We start from the raw sequence: 21310 nt of genomic DNA on the forward strand, positions 1-21310 counted from the left end.
AGGCTGCTTCAAGCCTGTAGGCTTTGTTTAAATAGCAAAGTCAGAGATTTATGATGTATACTGTTGAGATCAATGTAGCCTGTGTATGACTGTTAGGGGAGTTTACTTCACGATTTCTGTGAACCTTGATAGGCATGAGATTTGTGCAAAATATGTATTGAGCAAGGTAGGGTTCAGAGCTCAGACAGTTTGTGCATATTATCAAGATTGGCATCACCCAGAGACAACTCCTGACTGTTTAGCTCTATTCCTTCCAGATATTATCAGGAGGGTACCCAGGATTGAGAAAGTATGGTGGTACTCTGCATATGAGTAGACTCGTCTGAGTCTGTCAGTCTATGAGACTATGCATATGAGTCTTCAGACTAGAAGAATTTGGCAGCTGCTATTTTTTCCTCTCCCTTATTTACATTACATGCCAAAATACAACAACATTGTCAGTGAGTGGTAGCTCAAGGGAACAAATCTCACTGCCCTTGAGTGCTCAAGCAGGAGGTGGCTTGCCTTAGTAACACATATTGTCTACATCCATGTGTCACCTTCCTGCATCTGTGTGTGCAGCCACATAAGTGCGGGTCACAGCCACAGAATCTTTTAAATGGTGTCATTCCTGCCTCCACTGGCTGTCCAAATCTGGATGCAAGCCTTGACATTGACAGCCATGGGTACCTTCTGCTTGATGATAACCAGACACAATTCTTAAAGCCCACGCTATGCACAGACAGCCCTGTTGTCATGGGTAGCTGGGGGCTAGGCAAGGTGCTGCAAAGAAATAGATTTGTGGGTCTCTTGAGTGAACAAGAGAAACTTGTATCCAGCAGTAGTGAGAGTGGATGCTTGATCCTGACGTGTGCTTATTGGTTTTGTAGTGCCTTGGGGATGGCAGGATGGGTCTGGGCACTGTTAATCCCTCACCAGCTCATCAGGGAATGCAGCAATGACCCTTTCTTTCTGACACCCCAGTCTACATCAAGTAACAAAGGAGAAAGTCCTCTTGCCTCTGGACTTAGACACAGTTGAGGCATTACTCTTCTGGGAGGTTTCATAGGACCTCATGGAAATCTTGCTTCCCCTGCCCAAATTCTTTGTGTTGTATATTTATCTCTTTGTCCCATTAATTTCTTCCTGTTGTGCTCAGCTCTAAGAAAATACTACATTGGTCACAGCATAATTGCAAAATATCAAGAATTTATTCATTTCCAAGTAGCGTAGAGTCTAAAGTTAGGCGCTGCCTTCATGTTTCTTCATTCTCATTTTAAATCAAGCAAATGTATATACATGTTTTCAGACATCTGTATAAATTATGCAACCCGTCAGGAGGTTTCCTGTTTACACACAATATTTCCAGAAGCACTCGGAAAGATTCCCACGTTTCTTGTACTGTTTCCTGTCCTTGGTCAAGAAGCGTCCCAGCAAAGCAATTCGAGGATGATTTCCGTAGAAAGTCTGAAGTCAAACAGCATTAGAGAGGTTACTGTTGGATGGTACCTGTTCCCAGTGGGAAAGTACACTCTTCACTGCCCTGACTGATCACCCAGCCCTGTGTTGTGACTGGGAGAAGGAGAGGCAGCTGCCCAGTGTACCCTCTGATTTAGATGATGCACTAAAATGAGTCACTGTCTTCTGCATTTGTATTTAATTCAGCAGGAAGTGAACAGGGATGATGTTCTCCATGTACCTAATGGTTTATAACACATCTGATAATACTACTGCGTAGCCTATGCTGTAGTGTGTGTGGGGAGGGAAATGACATGCAGCTAATACTGGTGCCTGGGGCTAATGAAGCTGAAAATTGGTCTTTACTTAGAAGACTGTTTTTCTGGGGGAAAAAAAGGTGGAGGGTTTAGAATGAAGTGCTCTGGATTATCTGCTCTCTCTATTTTCCTTTTCTTTTTCTACTTTTCCCCCCTCCCCTGCCTATCTTAACTGCTAGGTGATTCCAGCTTCAAGAACACTGTGGCATGCTACTTTAGTCTATACTGTTTATGAAGTCTGTGGATCTGAAATGATGTCTTGGTAACAATTCTGTGTAGTTTAAATTGTAGAATCTTATTTTTATTGTTTCAGTGACAGATGGTAATTTACTTACTGCTTTGATATATTCCCCTGGGTTGTAGTTGCTGGGAGTAAGACCTGGAAGAGGGGAAACATAATGAAATGTTTTACCATTTAGAAATTGTAAACTTAGACAAATACTTCTCATGTGCCATAATGCTATAGCTGGCAGAACTCTTGAACTGGAATGTTCAGAGGACCAGGCAGTAACATCTGTTGCTCCCCAAACCATCCACTGCTATTGATCCTGCACTTTCTGCAGTATTGATGTTACATAAGACTGCTATTTCGTTTTGTCTGCCAGCTCCTTTAAGGCCAATCTTTGCCTTGCCCTGGTTTTGCTATATGGAGGTTTTGCTAAACTCCTTTGGAGGCTTTATCAGGTAGTGTTGAACTGCAGGCATGGTTGCTCAGTGGGTTTCCCCAAGGTCCCAGTTAACTAAATGACAGCAGTCTGTTGCCTACGCATAATGTTGTATTTCAGTAAATACCTGGGAGTTGGGGCACAATATCTGTGGAAGCTGGAGATGCAAACCATGGGCACTCTCCCATTGCTGTGATAAATCCTCACCTGCTTTGTTGTCTTCAGTCAGTGTGCCCAAGAGCTCTGGCAGAAACTGAATCAGAGAAGTGCTTCCTGGGCTGCCCAGCCTCTCCAGGTTTAATCTTGAGTCTTCATCAGCTGCAAATGGAATATGATAGACACAGGCATATGGTGAGTATTTTGCTTTGAATTCCTGTTTCAGTCTGTCTCAGGTGATTTCTGATCAGGTCTGTTGGCCCCATCTGTTAAAAATTTTCTTAAAAGCACCAATCATTCATCCTCATTTAATGATTATGATAGGGGATAGTTGGTTTTGTGTTTTTTTTCCTTCCAAAGCTTTGAGAAAAGGTACCTTCCTGATGTTAATCTCAGATTTCTCTGTCAGATGTTTTCTTAGGAAAGTTTTTTGACCAACAGCAGCCCCTCTCATTGCTTGAGGAACTCATCCTAATCCTTTCAGTACTCAGCTGTATGCATGGAGACTTGTATATATTTTTTTTTCTTATTTTAACTCCATTTCTTTATCAACTAGTTCCTATGCTGGAGCTTTTCTATGAATAAAGACAAAACTTCAAGAGCTATTAACTTGCTCAGTTTTCCAACTATTAAATGCAATAAAAGGAGGGGGAAAGGCAGGAATAAATGTAGGAAATCTTACGATTTATTTTGGCAGCTAAGCCTCTCAGTGTGTATCAGTCCTCTCTCAGTTAATGTGCATACCAGTACAAATGTTATTACTTTTTCTGAAACTTTTGCTGGTAGCTGATAGAATTAATTTGTATATGCATAGAGAATTTAAAATTCTGTGGCCAGCCTATGCCCCATGGCAGGTGGCCAACAGAAGCCACTAGCAGAGCTACACTTGAGGTAACTTTTGTAATCTGACCAGTAAATTTCATCTTTGCTAATATAAAGCAGACATTCAAAATTGTGGTTATCAAACATTAGTTGTGTATGTGACTGTCATTTTGTAGTTGCATGCCTAGCTGACACTATGGAGTTTCAGTTGCTCTGAACTGCAGGGATGGGTATGACTGTATAGCTCCTCAACAGGGAATATATAAGAAAATAAACTGCTGAAAATAATCCCCCAACATTTCAGAAACTTGGACAAAGATCAAGAACTTGAAGACCTTGGACATCTATGTTAATTATTTGTTCACTGCATAAAAGGACAACTGCAAAGTGGGGTTTTTATTGTAAGACTCAGAATAAGAATACAGTAACTTTCCTGTACTGTGTGGAGACAATTCATATCTCAGGCTTTGGATTATTCTTTAAATCAGAGCAGTGTTAGTGGGTAAATTTGCTTTGAGATTAAAGACAAACAAACAAACAAACAAAAGCCCCAAACCAATCCTCTTCAAAACAGTTCCTCTTCTATTTTATCAATCCTGGAGACTCTTTATATTAGTAAGGAAGATTTAAGAAGCCTAGTGGATGTCTTCGAGCAAATGCAATAATGGTTAGAGCCAGCTTGTTCACTCTGTGAACATACTGAATCAGGGTTACCTGTAAGTGCAGGTTACATAGTGGAAAGCTTAAGAAGATGCTGGCTTAGTGAGTCCAAGATTTTCAAAGCAAACTAGGGACTACTGATACCTATTAACCAGCACACAACAGCTGGTGCACCAGCAAAGCTGGTAAGAACAGTGACTTTTTAGTAGTCAGCTTTAAGCAATAACTTTGGGTTTGATTTGCCTGTTCTTTCAGAACACATTTCAGAAAGTCTTCCAGTACAAGTCAGGTCTGGTGACAATAACCTTCCAGACTCTGCTGTGCATTTTTACCTAGCCATTTCAAACTTTGAAGATAGCTTTTCCAAGCAAAGATTTATCCTTTCCCTGGGCTAAATGGGATCTGAATTAGTGCAAACAAATTGCATGCTCAATACACAGGAGTGTAAGACAGACTTGCCTGTTCTTGATGTTTGTGGTTGGTTTCCCCCTTTTTAAGTACAACATAGCTCGCTTCAAAGGGTAGGAAGAGGAGAAGCTAAATAGCCAAGTTTCTTTAAGTTACCCAACGCCTACAGATGCTCAGACACTAAATACCAGCTCACATTCAGTGCTGGATACATACTTTTGTTTCCTGAATCTCAAAGCAGCAGGGATAAATATTTAGGGCACCCAACCTCCCCATTTTACAAGATTGGCACCCACTGATATATCACTTGCACTACTGGTTCTGAGGGCATTCCTGTTTTTAATACAGCTGATCAGCACAAATCAAGGCCCCCCTCGGAAAGCACACCTGCCTCTTTTCTGCTTTTATTGTTCCTGCCCCTGCTTTATAATCATTAAAATCAGAAGACTCTTACCTGAGAGTTGATAAGACATCTCACTGGTGTTGATGATGGGGAGAGACGAGAGAGGACAGGAGAAGCTGACAATAATGAGACAGCAGAATATCAGCTTATGCATCATTGCTGTGTTGAATATGTTTTGTCTTTGCCTACCCCTGTAACTCAGAACTCCTGTCTGAGTGTTGCCTCTGCTGCCAGTTTCTCCCATTATATACCCGCTCATGACTTCATAAATATCATGTTCTCTCCCCCCTTCAAAAAAAATTCCAATGAATTTATTGCCCATTGATTCTAAGTGGGAACCACTTTGCATTGATGTAATTTTTCAAGGTAACAGTTCATAGACAATAAATTTACTGTCTTATAGCTTGGTGTACAAAATGGATATTATATCAAACCAAGCACAGTAAAGTTTATAAATCTGGCATTTAAAAAAAAGTAACTTCGAGTTATAAATCATGAGTTAACAAAAGGGTCAGACTTGGTTGAAATGACCAGGGCAATAAGACAGCTGATTTATGAGCCTTAGCAGGCTTGACGCAAAGCATCTGATATGAAATGAACTTTTTTTTTTTCCTTTTGTGAGATAGATGAATGTGTTGTGTTGTATTTGGGGCTCTTGTGCCAGAAAAAGTAAAAGAAAAAGGGAGTTAAAACATCTAGTTAATTTACAAAGATAGTATTAGGGGAAATCAATTTTTTTGTTTGTTCTGCCCCCCTTGCAGCATCTCACATCTATTTATTTGAGAAGACCTCATCCAGTGTTGCCCCAGAGAACTGTCTTGGCAGAGAAAGTACAACTTCCATCTGGAGACTTGCTTGGTACATATAAACTACTTTGGCTGATATTAAACACAGGTCCATCAGTAGACTGGGAGACCCTTTTCCATTTCACTTCTCTTTCAGTTGGAACTAACTATTTAATTCTGAGAGTTCTAGCAATGTTTTTTCTGTTTGCCTTTTGCTTTTACTTAATGCTAATACAGTAGCTGCCTTAGGTAATCTCATCACTTTAAAGCTTATTTCCCTCCATCTAGCATATTTTGTCTTCTCTACTTACAATTTCATTTTTCATATCAAAGAGCGAGGACTGACTGACTGGTCCCTCAACTTCATTCTCTATGAAATGTCATATCTAACTGTACAGAGCCTTGAAAATAAAAAAAAAATAAGTTTATGGCTCTTTTCTTTCCTTTAGATGGTGAGAAGATAATGCCTGTTCGTAACAAATTAAGGTTCGTTACTTTTCTCTAATGAAATGTTTTTGTCTTGAAATGCTCTTCAAAATACTATGAAATCTAGCTAATATTACTAAAGTTCTTTCCCTATGCTGAATTTTGTGATAATTTTAAGTTGCAAAAGGTGTAAACTTATCTGCTTCTCATTTTTTTCCTTTATTAACATTTCCTGTTGAAGATTAATTTTTATATTGTACATTCAGTGGCTTCCAGGACTAATTTCAGATTAGCTACATTGGTCATATAGAACAGATGTATTTTTGCTGCAGGTCTAATTCAAAGAGAGCACATCCCAAATGGACATGGTTAACAGGTTGTCCAGAAACACAGTGGCCTCTGAAAGAGCAGTTGAGGTCAGAAGGCACCTCTGGAAATCATCCAGTCTAATCCACCTGCTCAAAGCAGGATCAGCCAAAACAGTTTGTCCAGAAGTGTGTCTGTTCAGGTTTGAATAGCTTCAAGGATGGAATGGGACAGAATTTGAAAACTAAGCGTGACAAGGCCCTGACCATCCCCATGTAAGTGCCCTGATTTGAGTGCAGACTGGGATGTGGGAGAGGTGTGAAATTAACACCCAAGACAACACCCTGACTCCAACAGTTGATCCTGCATGATAGCTTGCATGATAGCTGGATTGGATTTTAGGTCTTATCAGGGTGGGTCTATCATGCCACAGTCCTGAAGAGGTCCTGCCAGCCTAAACTTTTCTAAACTGCCCTATGTGCACAGAGAGGGTTAGTCTTGCTTTACAGAACACATGCTGCAGGTGTCTGAACTACAGATCCTGTTTCTCTGGACTTCTCTTTGCTGAACTGAGTATTGATGACAAAAGAATTTCTCTACAAAATTAACCTAATACATTTTATACTTCTCTTTATCTGTGCTTCCCTAAGAGAGAAATAAGTAGCAAGAGAGGAATTCTTGCTCCTCATCTGAGTCATGCAGCTCTTCATTCCAAAACTGGAGACAGTAATTAGGTCTGATTTGATGCATGATCTCACTGTTGGTGCTGGATGCTCTGTACAAATGCTTCTCCTTCAGTGAACTATCAATGACAATGGTGTTATCAATATTCACTCTAAGCATCCTCCAAAGAAAGCTAATGAAGCACTCTTCACAAGCAACTTCTGTCCTTTGTCTTTTCTCAAGGAAGACTCAGCCTCTTAGAGCCATCATGAAGTGCGTCATATTCAAGTTGGGCAACTTGCCCACAGCTTATTGCCTTTACTCAGATTTGAAGTTGTCACTTAGACACACTTTCCTCTACCAAAATGTCAAAGGCATTTCCTCCAGGGGACAGTGCACACGTCATCATGCAAAGCAAAAAAACAGCTCATACCAAACAAAGGTACAAGGCCCTGAATCCATGGGTGAGGGAAGTCAATGTGAATTGCACTGTGAAAACTGGGAATTTGATTTGCAAGAAACTGATTTAGTTTCTACCAAAATTACTATTTTGTGGGAAAACTTTTCAAAGTTTTTATTTGTGGTAATAGACTTTCTTTCAAGAGCCTCAGTTTAAAATAACAAGTAGTCCAAATAAGTTACTGAGAAAATTCTAAGCAGTAAGTGTTTGAACCCATCATAAAAGATTATCCTTCATTATCAGAAGAAATAACTCCTCTTGGTGTAAACTGATGGATGGCTCATGAAGTACAAGTTGCAAGAAAACTTTTTTAAAAAAGTAAAAATAAGACATAATATAACCAATCAAAACCACCCCTCAAAATTATCTACCTTCTCTGTAAAATAGCAAGGATGAAATATAATCTATAATGCAACAGTTCTTTCCCGTTTTAAGTCCTTTATGGCAAGTAAGCACAAACTGTTACATTAGTCAAGTATTGTGACAGTTGGCAAAACCAGAAATTTCAGAAAAGGTGAGAGTTACCAGTAGCATTTCTATGAGGGACTTTTTCAGAGGATATAACTTCTGATTTTTGGCTTGAATTTAGTTTGCAAGAAGAGAGGTGTGCAGTAAAATGATTTTGTATTGACACTATAATTGCAGATGACCTTGTTATTGTGTAAATATCCAGCTCTTCCTTGAATTTTACTAGCATTTTTAACTTAACATCTTGTTTTAATGTTATACATGTCAGCTGGTATGAGAGAAAAGAATATATGCACTGCTATTTACTTTTCTAGTAGGGTCTAGCATGTAGGGGCTTGGGAGTTTCTGCTTTGCTGTCACTGCTGGTTTAGCAGATATCTGTCCTTATTAACACCTAAGAAGTTTACTGTCAAAATCTAACATTTTAGCTGATTATTCAGCTTCATAACATGATTATTAGATCTATTTTGCATACCAAAATAGATGCCTTGTGAGATCATATATGCAATAAGACGATTTTTTCCTGACAACTAGCTTGCATTGCCTTATTTATACTCTGCATTTTAGTGTTTACTGAAAATGGCCTGTTTGGAGACTAAGCTGACCAAAGGAAAAAAATATCCATATTTGGGCACTTGCTGTTAACTTTCTTTTTGAAGATGCTTCTTCTGCTCACTGTGTGTGAACTGTGATGTAGTACGTCACACATGTTTCTCTGTAACCTCATAGACATATTTCGGTATTTCTATCCTCTGAATTTCTTTCAATGTTAGGTAACATCTGCAAGAGGTTCTGACTTAAATTTTCTTGTTCTGTGGTGGGCTGAAGTGCATAGGTGAGTGTGCGTGTGTACCTGAACACATACGTCTGTGTAATGCAGATGGCAGGTCCTTAGGCCCTTCTGGATGTATTTTATTTTGGTACAGAATTGGCAAGTGGTCTAAAAATTCTTGAGCACAGGATCACAGCTGCCAAAACACTGCTGCTTTGTAGTATAGGTTCCACCAATTTGAGGGGGGAAAACCCTCTTGCTCTTTGGCCCTGCTGGACTGGCCCACTGTAGTGAGGGTGTATTTTCCAAGTGAAGCTTGACAAACTGTTTCTTAATTCTCCTGTCCTCTCAGCACTACAGAATTACAAAACTGAAGCTTCACTCTGTTTGATGTGAAGGAAAGTAAGTCTAGCATGACTGGAGCTTGGAAGTCCAGCACATCGATATCTTATGGGAATTGAATTTTGGATAACACAGCCACAAACAGAGGAGCAGAGACCTGATCTTGAAATAAGGTTTCTTTCACAAAAAATGTAATGGAACTAACTACGCAATTATAGTTTATTTTTAAAACTGAAATTATGAAAGCAGACAGTATAAGGAAAGAAGCAGCAAGGCTGGAACTTTTTCTGTACCCTTCTTGCGCTATCCCAAGGTATCCTAAATAATCTGTTCACCTCTAATAAGAAATTATGATCTGGATGAAAGCAGAATAAAATCTGCTTTACTTAATTTTTCAGGTCATCACACTAGTCATCACAGAAGGGAGTACAAAGCAGCCTTGATGAAAGGCACAGGCTGTTCAGCGCTGTCGGTCCTTCCTCACATTTCACCAGTCCCACCTATAGAGCAGGTGGGGAGCCTTGGGCTCATTTCTTGGGAGGTGCACGTGTTTCTGCAACACTGCTGCACTTGGAAACGGCAAAAGTTTCCGATTTGGGTTTCTTTGTGGCAGAAAACTCTGTTGTGAGGCATTTTCAAGGGAAAATACTGGATTTTTAGAGACCTTTTCATAATCCAGAGTAGTCCAAATTGGCATGCCAGTCCTTCCTGGCATGGGGAGTGTAGAAGCAGAGAACTATTGGGAAAGAACTGGGGCAGGTGAACATATTTTCCTGTTGGGTTTTCTGCACAGGGCTGGACTGTCCCGTGGGTGGCTGTATTTTGTATTTTTTTATTTTATATCGGCCGGGCCCGGGGCACCCTCAGAGCTCGCCGGAATTTGCTCCGCGCCGGCAGGGGGCGCTGCGGACCCTCGCGCGGTGCGGCGGGGACTGGAGGGTCTGGGGGGGAGCGCGGTGGGTGTGTGAGGGGCGTCGGTGTGAGGGGGGTCGGTGTGAGGGGGGGTCGGTGTGTGTTTGGCTCGAGGGGGTGTGTCTGGGGGCTCGGTGTGTTTGGTTGGGTTTGGGGGGTCCGTGTGTGTGTGTTTGGTTGAGTTTAGGGGGGGTCAGTGCGTGTTTGATTGCGTCTGGTGAGGGTCGGTATATGTGTGTTTTTTGGGGTTGGTGTGTGTTTGTGTTTGGTCGCGTTTGGGTTTTTTTTTCATTTTTCTCTTCTGATAAAGGTTTTATCTCTGTTCCCTTCTTGCATACGTGTTTCTCAGCTAAAGGACTCTCACCTGGTTTTTTTTTTAAGGATGATTAAATATGGTCAAGAGACCTTTTCCCTCTGGAAGAAGTATGTACTTGTATATACTATGTATTCCTCAGGCATTGTTTTTTCTTGAATAGCCTCACTGATAGGAGTCAACATCATTTATAGGTTGGAACTGTATCAGAGGCTCAGCTTACTAAAGACCACACAAACAACTGTGTGGATCAAAGCAAAACAGACCAGTCAGAGTCATTGCTCAGGAATGGATCTTGCATGCAGAGTGGTATGATCTGCTCTGCTTTCTCATTTACTCTGACCATCTTCTTTCTCCTATCTTTGCTATCTTGTCATTTCTAGAAGTAGTCCAGGCTTGTTCTCACGTTAAGAAGCTTGGAAAGCCTGCCTTTATTATGTGGTTTAAATCTCTGAAGTCATGGCATTTTGTGTAGGATTTTGGCCTTCATGAGGCTTTTATGTAGCAGCCCCTTTACTAGTCCTTTCTTACGCCTTGTTCTCTTCCACATACTGCTTTACCTTTCTTCTCTGTTCCTCCTGAGCCCTGGGCTCCTGCTATGTCTCTGAGTGTCTGGTCACTTGGCACCACAAGTCCCTGTTTGCAAAGGATTGGTGCCAGTTCACAGCCTCTTGTCTTGGGCTTGCACTACCCAGAGCTCAACCTGCAGCTCCACTGCAGCTACACCCCGAGCTACTGCACTAAATGCATTCCCCAACAGTCTTATCAGCAGTAGGTACTATATTTTTCTTTTTAAAACAATAACACAGTCTTTCTGAGGTTTAATTTAGGTTGTAATAATAAATTATCAAGGCAATCCTGCTGCAGAGCTAGATGACTGCTGCATACTATGACATTTTTCATTCTTGTTCTTTTCTTAGACCACTTATTTTTTAAGAAGATTATTGAGGGGTTTTCCAAAGAAATTATTGTCCTGGAGCCTGCCCACACAGGTATCTGTTCAGCTGAGGATTTAAAGGAAGGAATTTCAACATTTCTGTCTCCTAAGGCTTCAAATGCAGCTTTTAAAAAAATGGTACCACTAATGTCAAAAAGAGAAGCAGCAATACCCTGCTGATTCTTTTTTTACTAGTTTGGATAATGGCACGGGCAGGCCAGGCTGTTGTCTTGTACTTTTTCCAGCACAAAGTGAAGAAGTGCAGAAATACTAAAGCAGCAGATTTCAAGAGATGGACAAGGCAAAAGAGGCATCTTCCAGATTTCCCTGCTTGAGATACTTCATACTATCTTAATTGCATGGTGCTGTGCCTTGTTAGTTTCTTGCTACAAACATTTTATTGGAAACTTAGTAAGATTTTGCTATCTTTGAAGACTATGCCCTTTTCATTGTCTAAAAAAGCTAGAGGATAAGGGCTTTAATCTACAGTGGGGATGGAAAAAGACAATTTTTGTCAGACATGTCCTTGTGCCTTTTTTTATTTTTCTGTCAAGCTTTTCACACTTGGCAGACACATGTTCTTGATTTTACCACAGAGGCTTAGGATCACTTATCACTCTAATATCCACAGCTGGTATCAGAGGACAAATTTCAGGCAGTTCTATAGAAGTTCAGTGTGTGGGCAGGAGCTTCTGGCTAATTAAAGAGGAATGCTAATAATCGTTGGCATTTAGCTGTCCACTTAGCGTAGGCAGTAAATGAATGGAGCACAGAAGCAGACTTTTAATTTTTTTACTTTGCTTTGTGACTGCATAATCCCTTTAATCCTTCACTATCAGAGGTTTTTATTAATTAAATGGAATCTCTGCAGGCTCAGTGATTCACATTTCAGGGCAAATACGTGTATTTAACAGGGAAAGTTGGCATAGGTCTTAGTGGGTAGGTTTAAAGCAGTTCTTTCAAGGTTATTTTGGAAATGAGTGAAATGAATGTGTGTTTCTTGGCAGTCAGCCACATAGAATCTTCCCTTTGCTGATTAAGAGCTGAATTCCAGCTTATCAGAGAATTCCCAGTGCAAGCATTAACTGATTTCTCTGTGGTAATTGACTGATTTTGACTGGAGGGAAAGCTGTCCCTGGGAATGGGAGTGACCAACAGGAGCAGGAATTAACAAAAGTGAAGGAAGCAGATATCAGATCTTTGTCTTCTGATTTGGCAAGTTGAATGTTTCTGCTACACTGAAACTAAGTAATGGGAGCAAAATCCTCTTTCCTCTAAGAAGTCCTGAGGCATATTTATAAGAAAGTTCTGAAGAGCAGTCTGTATTTAGTTGGATACTCTTATTCCTTTGCTTTGTATGTGTCTTTTACGAGTAAGGCTTGTAACAGACAGTACCAACTAGTTACTTCTCAGCAGAGTCTGCAGAAGTGATTTGGAAATAAGAAAAATTTACCTGTGCTTGTCAGAGTGGGATTAGGACCTGTATCACACAGAAAAGATATATATCTGGTGAGCTTGTTCTAGCACAGTCCTGTATTTCCTCTTTATGTTCCTACTGTGCAGCTCCTTTCCTGTAATGTTCAGAAGAACTATATTCTGGTCAAGGATGTATAAGAGCAGGAGAAGAAACGCTGCAGTTCTTTGCAAAGAACAACCCTCCAAATAGCTTTTAGATGCCATTTATGGTCTTAAAGGTCTTCTCCAACCTAATGATTCCATGATTCCTGCTCTCATTCCATCCATTTCTCCGTTAGTTCCTGTGACAGTCCTCCTTCCTGAAGTTGGAGAGGGTGATGGGGAGGTGTTTCTGGCTGTTAGTAACTGCTCAGCTCTATCCTTGGCCTTTTCAGCTGGGGAAGTTTTTACAAAGTCTAGACAAGATAGTATCCCATCCTAGTATCCATGTAGCTTCTCTAAAAATCCTCTACAAGACAAGCAGGATTTATGCTTAGAAGGAAATTATCCATTGCCAACCACCATATGTGGAAACAGGATAATCCAGGAAACCTCCAAAGCCATCTTCATTTACTACTTGTTTCTGCCACCATATTCATGTTTTATTTCTATTATGATCTCTTTAGGTGTCTTTAGGAATGACTGGAAGAAGGTGCAGAAAGTTATATAAGGTCAGCTAATTAGTACTGCCATGGCACAGTAAATCTGTTTCCCGTTCTGTAATTCCCTGAGGCATATTTAAGCATTCTTGAAAAGTACATAATGTTACATGTTACAGCTTCACTATTCCATGTGAGAAGTATTGTGATCATAGCCTGCCCTACTGATGAGGGCACAGTGAGATGAAATGACAAAAGAATACGTTACTGCCATATCCACTGGATTGCCTGTTCAGATTCCTATACCCTTTAACTCTCATGTGAAAGAATAGCAGCTTCCTTTTCTCTTACTAGAACTTCTGAGGGAACCCTTAAGCATTTCCTGTGCTTACACCTCTACTTCTCTAAGGTAATACGCTTACTGAGGTGTACCACAGCAAGTCAAAATGCTGTATTATTAAGGATGCCTCTAAAGCTGATAATGTAAATGGGGAGTGTGGGGCTTTGGGATCTCTTTACCCTTCTGATGAGATTGTTGCTTGATAAGACAAGTGTGGTGCTGAGCTGCAATGTTGCAGCTCCTCTGAAGTCAAGAATTTTTTTTCCCACCCTCCTTTCATATACCTGTTCACTGTATTTTCCATTCTAGTATAAGAAAAATATATTATGCTTTAGGCATGTATGTACATTTACTTTCTATTTCAAAGTTTCTCTAAAATTTTTATGAAGGTGCACTGAGTAAAGTAGTGTGATACCTTGTTTTTTCTTTTTGTCTTTTTGCCTGCTTACAGGCTTGTATAGTGTTCTCTTCAGGTTAAATGGTTTATACTTGTTCTAAATGCAAAGTATCAAAATATCAATGTTGTGAATACTAGAAGGATTTATTTAAATGTAAATGTTTCTCAGGTCTATAGTGTTGTAACTAAAGGCAAATTGTCTCTTTCACCTCTCCACTCACATTTCTCTTTTTTTCCAGAATTGTGTTTGTTCTAAACCTGCTGAAATTCTTGTGTGCAGGAGAAAGGTGAGCTAAACTAACCTTAGATTTGGTTTAAAACTGACTTAAGTGGGTAATGCAGATATTTTATTTCAGTTTTTAAATGGCTTGTTTCAGTTTGGATTATGGAACCTGAGAGTAGGTGTAACAGTTTTAAGATGCACTATGATGTCATCCTTAAATTGAAGTAGGTGTCTTTGTATGGGGTTTTGCACTTGCTAAATCAAATAAAACTTATTTTCTTAATGCAAATAGAACAGGAGAGATTTTCCTTAGTTTCAGTGTGTGCTCAGCTGGTGGTTTTGCTTCATTGAAGTACAATCCAGTTTGGTTCAAAATGTTGCAGGAATAGTCTGATGCTTTGAACTGGCAGGCACCCAGGATCTAGAAGGTGAAAGGGAACACAGTAGGTGATATCATAACAAACTCCTGCCAAAAGCATGTTAGAGGGAAATTCCATTTTCTTTGTAGACGGTATTAAACGTTCTTATTTACAGTGAGGGCAATTATAGTGTCCAACAGCTGTTTTCATGCCAGTTCCAGGGGTAGAAGGATCCTCAGCCATGTGTTCCTGATGCACAGCTAAGACAACCTGTGGAACAGAGAACCTTCTCTTACAGTCTCTGAAGAAAGCACTGTATCAGGGAAGGCTTTTTCATTGCTGAGAGAGGGACTGAGGTGTCACTTGGTAATAAAATAAGACTTTGTATAATTTTATAATGAAATTTACCTTAACTTTTTGTCACCTATTTAAAATGCAAGTGGAGTGGTACAAGTTGCGTGTTTAATACTATTTCCTGTGTGCTACGTCTCATCAGAATAGGCCATCTCCTCAAAGGTTTTTATATCATCAGTGTTATTACCAGAATGACTGTCAGAGAAAACTATGCTTCTATCCTATGAAGGATCTGATAGAAAGACTGAAAATAAGAAATCATATTCTGCTTTAAAAAATTATATGATGTGTACGTGTTATAGAGGAGCCATTACAGTTTCTGAGTATTTATCATCCAGTACTATCAGGCACAGAAACATCTGTAGAAGAAAGGAAAGTGAGAAACAGAAAACCTTTTGCTATGAACCTTTTACTTGCTTTAGCCATGCAACTCTTGTAAGAAATTATGGAGCTAAGATGTGTGACAAATACAGTTTTAACTACTGATGCCACTACTAACTGTGCCAGGAAATGGTGCTGGTTCTGGAAGCAATAAAAAAGCAGCAGACTCCCCTGCTTTTACTTATCTTTAAAGAGAATTTGTCTCCTTTTTCCATGCCTTCAGAACTCTGCCTGACATCACCTGGGCCTCCACGCATAGTCTGGCAAAGGCGGCACCTTCTGACTTCCAAGAAAAACAAATGGAAACACAAAAAGCTTGCATCTGGCCTGTTACCTCATCCTGGGCCACCTGGGCTGCTTGAGAGTCATCATGGCATTCCCAGTTCCTTTTTGCATGCTACATAATAAATTAAATGACTGTCGAGAAAAGAGACATGCACAGAAAGCAGACAACACTTAGAGCTCAAAGAGTTTTCATGGAATCACAGAGTGGTTTGGGCTAGAAGGGACCTTAAAGCTCATCACGTCTCACCCCTTGCCAGGCACAGGGACACCTTCCACTAGCCCAGGTTGCTCCAAGCCTCATCCAGCCTGTCCTTGGACACTTCCAGGGATCCAGGGGCAGCCACAGCTTCTCCAGGCAACCTGTGCCAGGGCCTCCCCACCCTCACAGGGAGGAATTTCTTCCTAATATCTAATCTAAATCTGTCCTCCTTTAGTTTAAAACCATTCCCCTTTGTTCTGCCTGTGTACAAATGCAAGAACAGCGTTCCCTTGTGCTGAAATCACACAGAGAGGAAACCACCCTTTACGTGACATATTGGTGGGTTTTCATTCTATTTTTTTAATAACATTTACTGAAGAAATAAAATACTTGGGGTTTGTAAAAGGTTAAAAATGGTGTTGCAAATGCCATGACTCAAACATGCATTTTCTTTTTTCTCAAGACCAAAGTAACAGTAATTGATCAGAGAGGCAGATAGCATCTGATGTTAAAATCTTTCCAACCTCAGTTACAGAAATAGTACCAGAAAGTTATCACATGTACAGCTGCAACATACGTAAAGTTTACACCACCTAAAAGATCAAAGCGGAATGATGGAGGGCTGAAGGTGGTGCAGTCCAGCTGCTCAGTAACAGCTATTTCTAAGATCAAGTCAACCACAGCTTCTCAGTGTTTCCACTGCCTCCCTTAAGCCAATCAGTGTAACACACCAGCAGATGCAAGTGATGGAACACTTTGCAGCTCTAGATTTTTATGGCTTCCTCTCCCTGACATATATAAGAGGGTGTGCCAAATTTTGGGAGGAGCTCAGCTCTAGACACAGGAGGAGGGCTGGTAATGGTAAGAGACCGTGTCACCTGTGCCTCTACTATGTGCTACAGATTGCCTTTTTAGCATAAAATACTTTTGGACTGCATGTAAATTGTAGCTCAGGCACCATTAATGAGGGACCAGAAAGCCATTCTGCCCTTCCATTAGAGCTTTTAAGTGCTGTATTTCTACATGTAGATCAAGAACCACTTCTTAGAATGATTCTTAGCCCTAGAGAAAGAAAGTCAACAAACTAGATATTTTTTATTTATTTTTATTTTTTTTAAGAGATGGAAAAGGTGCACTTTTTTCTCAGTGGCTGGGCTATTTGGGACTCTGACACTCAGATTCTGATAACCTCTCTATTTACATAAACAGGTTCTTGTTCTGTATTCCAAAAGAAAATTCAAATGTGGTTGACTTGGACAGTTCAATTTCTAGTTCACCAAAAAATCTCTGAATTCTGTGGATTTGCCATGGTCCTGATATTCACCTTGTTCTTCCTCAGGAAAGCGGCAGCTGCAGGTGTCATCTTCCTGAATTGACTGTTCAGGTGTGATATGCACTGAAGAAAAAGAAAAGAATCACAGAATCAACTAGGTTGGAAAAGACCCCTGAGATCCATTGAGTCCAATCTCTGAACACCACATTGTCAACTAGACCATGGCACTGTGTTTTTTGTCCAGTTGTTTCTTGAACACCTCCAGTGACAGTTACTACACCACCTTCCTGGGCAGCCCCTTCCAATCTTTAACAACCCATTTTATGAAGAAATTCCTCCTGATCTCGAACCTGAACCTCCCCTGGCACAGCTTAAGGCCATTTCCTCTTGTCCTGTCATTTGTTACTTGGGAGAAGAGCCCAACTCCCACCTTGCTACATCCACCTTCCAGGTAGTTGTAGAGGGTGAGACGGTCCCCCCTGAGCCTCATTTTCTCCAGGCTGAGCCCCCACAGCTCCCTCAGATGCTCCTCATAGACTTACACTCTAGATCCTTCCCCAGCTTCGTTGCCCTTCTCTGGACTCAATCCAGCACCTCAATGTTTTTTCAAGTGAGGGGCCCAGAACTAGACAGATGTCCTCTTTCCCCATCTTATTTCACCATTCTTCAGTCACAAGTTCAGGAAGTCAGAAAGAAAAAAATCTTCCAAATGATTCTATAATCTGAAATTATTCCTCTACAGCATATAAATCTGATAAAACTAATTTATCATACTTTGTTTCCTCGAATTCAACAGGACCTCTAATGCTCTGTTTGCCATAGCAATGAAAGGATGACAACAAGGAGAAGTTAGATTTTTGGACTGCTATTGTCTCCTGTATTCAGAATTACACTAGAAGATTAAGACCTTATCCCTAGGACAGGGGAGAAGAAGAGAGAGAGAGAGAGACAACCCCTCAGAAAACCAAACAAGCCAACTACAAACTACATCGAATGCAATTACGCTCCATCTTTGTGCTGAACTCTTGAGCTTCCTCAGCGTTTATTAGCTCTCAGAGGGCAGTGTTGGATTCAGGCTGCCTCTGCACCTGTGTAGCAGCACATCCTGACTGATATCTCCTCTTCTACCGCAGCCAGAGCTCCAAGATGCTCACTCCAGCCCATGTGTACTGTTTGTAAGCAGAGAGAACTCGAAAGTGTTATAGCCACGGATGCCAAGGATGGTACTTGAAAGTAATAAACTGAACTGACCCTTGACAGGATCAGCAAGGCTCAGGTGAGCTTTTTCATCTCCCACGAATACTTCACTTGAAGGGATAAGGAAGCAGTTTACAGAACACCCACAGTTAAGTAAGTGCCTTCTGCAATAAAAATTCCAAAACTGTTTTCCCTTCAGTTGTTGTTCCTGACTTACAAGGCCAAAAAAACCGAAGCTATTGCAACTGTCTTTAAAAGACAATTAACCTGGATTCCTGACTTCTCTCTAGTTTCACAAAGAAAACTGAAGAGTGCATTTATCTTACCTTTTTTGGAGACAGCGTGTAGTTTCTTTTTCTGCCAGACACCGAAGCATATGCACAAAGGTAGCAGGAACACTATGCACAACAGCCCAGCTACGGTGAGAAAAATCCTGATAATGTCTGTCTGGAGATCATTCCCTAGGAATTAAACAACATTCTCTTAAGAGTTTTAACAGAAAAAAATTCTACTGCCCTTGAATTAGCTGACAACTTTGTCTCCCACTCTGCTTCTAGCTATGTCTGCAACATTGGAAACGCATAGAAGAAAGGACTCTTGCTTTAAATGGAAAGTGAATGTATGTTTCAAAGTAGGTCACAATTCTTTAGCTCTATAAGCAGCATTGTACAATGACTCACCTGGCCCAGTGATAGAAAATGGAATTGCAAGCGATGTGGTAGGTAGAGTAGTGACTAAAGTGGGATTAACTGAAGCATGTTTGCAAATGACATCTTTTTCTGCGGTTCCAGGCTCCAGGACCTGGTTTGCAGAGCACCTGAAAGACATTTACAGCAAAACAGGGAAAAGAAAAAAAGCTAGAGAAAAAAATCCAGTAAAGTGTTATAGCTGTAGCATTTAGATTACATACTTTGTCCAGTTTTTACAGGAGCCATTGGGCTGATCATTAAAAGTTCCATACTGGCAAGTCTGGCAACCTTCAACAGACAAAGACGGGTAAATTTGTACAAGATAAACATTTAAAACACAACATGTGAAACATTATTTTTGCCTGCTTGTACAATGACTGTAATCAACATTCACATAATTACTATTTCATAAGCTGCTCTGAGTATGTAAGATAAGTCTTTCCTTGTGAGCCACGGACCAGTACAGTACTCAGCTACAAAGCCTGGTTATTTGGCACAAGATGCCACAAACCAAGTCGAGAGTTCACAGCTTGGTCTTCCTCATGCCAGTGACAAAGGAGCTGTCATGCCAAGGAAACTAACTGGTGCAGGATTTGAGCCACAGTAGGGCTCAGAGTTTGGTGGGTTTGTCCACTGCTATGCTCGCTCCGCACTCCATGCATACTGTTCAGCAGCAGCGGCACGTTTTATCTTGCGAGGTCTCTACTCCAGCTGCTTCTACACTATTCAAGAGACCGTGCAGTAAGCGTGTCTAGTGCAGTAAGCACAGGGGCTTTCAGCTGGTGGAGGAAGGTAACCTTACCGTTCCCGGTGCTCTCTCGACCCACACCACAGCTTCGGTCGCAGTGGGTGCAGCCATCGCCACTGCAGCGATACCCGTCCTTGCACGTGCATTCAGCATCACTTTTTGAGGAACACTCTTTTAAATACTTGAATATTCCTGGAACGGGAAAACGAATCTTAGGTTACGGATTGTGCGTGCCCAGCGTGATGCAGCAAAGGCTCGGGACCTTTGCTCTTACAAAAATCAGGCTGGTAGTTTCAGCGAGAAGCCCCGCAGACGCGTGGAGTTATTTAGCGTATCACCCCGCGGGCAGGTGCCAGCCAGGGCATGTCGTTGCCACAGGAAGTCACAGAGGGGCTGCCGGTACCTTCGCACTTCCGACAGAGTTTGCAAGCGCTGCGTCCCGCCGCGCTGGAGAAGGTGCCGGCCGGGCACTGCCGGCAGGATGCGCCCGCGCCCCTCCTGCAGCCCGCGCTCTCCACGAACGTACCTGGGGGCCGAGACAGAGAGTGGCTGCCGCGGGGCCCCGCCCGGCGCCCCGAGCCCCGGCCTGGCCCGGCCCTTACCTGCAGGGCAGTCGGCTACGCACGGCAGCGGGGCCGCGGGCCCCGGGCTCAGCGCCAGCGCCAGCAGCGCGGCCGGCAGGAGCACCTGGCCCGCCCGCGCCGCTGCCATGGGTCGCTGCGTGGCGGCGCGACTCGCTGGAGTGCGCGCGGGGCGCCGGGCGCCGGCCCTTAGCGGCCGCCCCCGGGGGGTTTGGCTGCGTCATCCCGGGGGCGGCGGGGAAGCCCAGACCTGGCGGGGGCTTTCCAGACCCCACCCGTGGCGCGACCCCCAGGCTCTGCCGGGCAGCGCCCGCAAAGCCCTCTCAGCGGTGCCGGGCAGCGCTCGCGCTCCCCCACTGGGGCTTCCCGGCGAGTCCCGCGCGGAATCCCCAGGAGGCGGAGGGTGAGGGAGGCGGGGCCGGCGCGGGCCGCGGCGGGGGCAGACCGCAGCAGTGAGCGGGGATACCGCGTCTGAAACCACATGGCCATGAGGTCGCAGGAACAACCGAGAACCGCAGTCGGACAGCGACTCCCACCCCGCTCGCGGACCCGCCCGGGACGCGGAAATGCAGCCGCGAGTGAAACGCTACAACCCCGCCAGGATGCAAGCGCAGACCCGCCCCCTGCGGCTCCCCGCGGCCAATCCCTGGCGCTGGCTTGGGGGGGGCCGGAGCGCGGGGGGTGCGCGCAGGGCCGAGGAGAAGAGGACGTGGAAGAGTTGTCCAGAGTGCTTTGTAAATGACAAGCGAACGCGCCTCCCGTGTGTGCGTGCCCGGCACACAGACGGACAGAGCAAGGACCAGCCTGTCGAGGGTTCTGAGCGGAGCCCTGTGTTGGCAGCACACAAACCATCCTGTGCCGGGAGCTGCAGCCCGCACCCATTCCAGGAGAGCCCCCACCAAAGTCCTTCCCTGTGACTTGCTCTCCTGTGCGTGACCTGGACTTGAGCTGCTCTGTCGGAGCTCTCGTGAGCCCAGC

At 42.7% G+C, this 21310-nt stretch overlaps 2 protein-coding genes and 1 long non-coding RNA gene across 6 annotated transcripts; 1 reads left to right on the forward strand and 2 right to left on the reverse strand.

Moving 5' to 3' along the window:
- Nucleotides 1-114: 114 nt before the first annotated feature.
- On the reverse strand, nt 115-5116 carry UTS2 (urotensin 2). 2 transcript variants are annotated; one of them, XM_027668739.1, is made up of 4 exons: nt 4920-5116; nt 2627-2737; nt 2090-2133; nt 115-1446 (listed from the first exon to the last, which is right to left on the reverse strand). In XM_027668739.1, exons 1-4 carry the CDS (start codon nt 5110-5112, stop codon nt 1330-1332), a joined length of 465 nt encoding a protein of 154 aa, XP_027524540.1. In that variant the 5' UTR covers nt 5113-5116; the 3' UTR covers nt 115-1329. The 2 variants fall into 2 exon arrangements, with proteins under 2 accessions (XP_027524540.1, XP_027524539.1); XM_027668738.1 differs by lacking the exon at nt 115-1446 and having other exon boundaries at nt 1475-2133.
- A 6564-nt stretch (nt 5117-11680) lies between these two features.
- LOC113959601 lies at nt 11681-17402 on the forward strand. Of its 3 annotated transcripts, XR_003531871.1 has the most exons (5): nt 11681-12761; nt 13334-13378; nt 14283-14330; nt 14841-14981; nt 17184-17402. It is a non-coding gene; the product is annotated as an uncharacterized LOC113959601 (long non-coding RNA). The 3 variants fall into 3 exon arrangements; XR_003531870.1 differs by having other exon boundaries at nt 13334-14330; XR_003531869.1 differs by lacking the exon at nt 11681-12761 and having other exon boundaries at nt 12897-14330.
- TNFRSF9 (TNF receptor superfamily member 9) lies at nt 17032-20895 on the reverse strand. Its single transcript, XM_027668736.1, has 7 exons — nt 20354-20895; nt 20155-20277; nt 19806-19943; nt 19225-19291; nt 18995-19131; nt 18641-18775; nt 17032-17240 (listed from the first exon to the last, which is right to left on the reverse strand). Exons 1-7 carry the CDS (start codon nt 20460-20462, stop codon nt 17113-17115), a joined length of 837 nt encoding a protein of 278 aa, XP_027524537.1. The 5' UTR covers nt 20463-20895; the 3' UTR covers nt 17032-17112.
- Nucleotides 20896-21310: the final 415 nt, after the last annotated feature.

This window comes from Corapipo altera, unplaced genomic scaffold, assembly GCF_003945725.1.
Source record: "Corapipo altera isolate COAL_440 unplaced genomic scaffold, ASM394572v1 304, whole genome shotgun sequence".
In the NCBI taxonomy this organism is placed as follows: Eukaryota; Metazoa; Chordata; class Aves; order Passeriformes; family Pipridae; genus Corapipo; species Corapipo altera.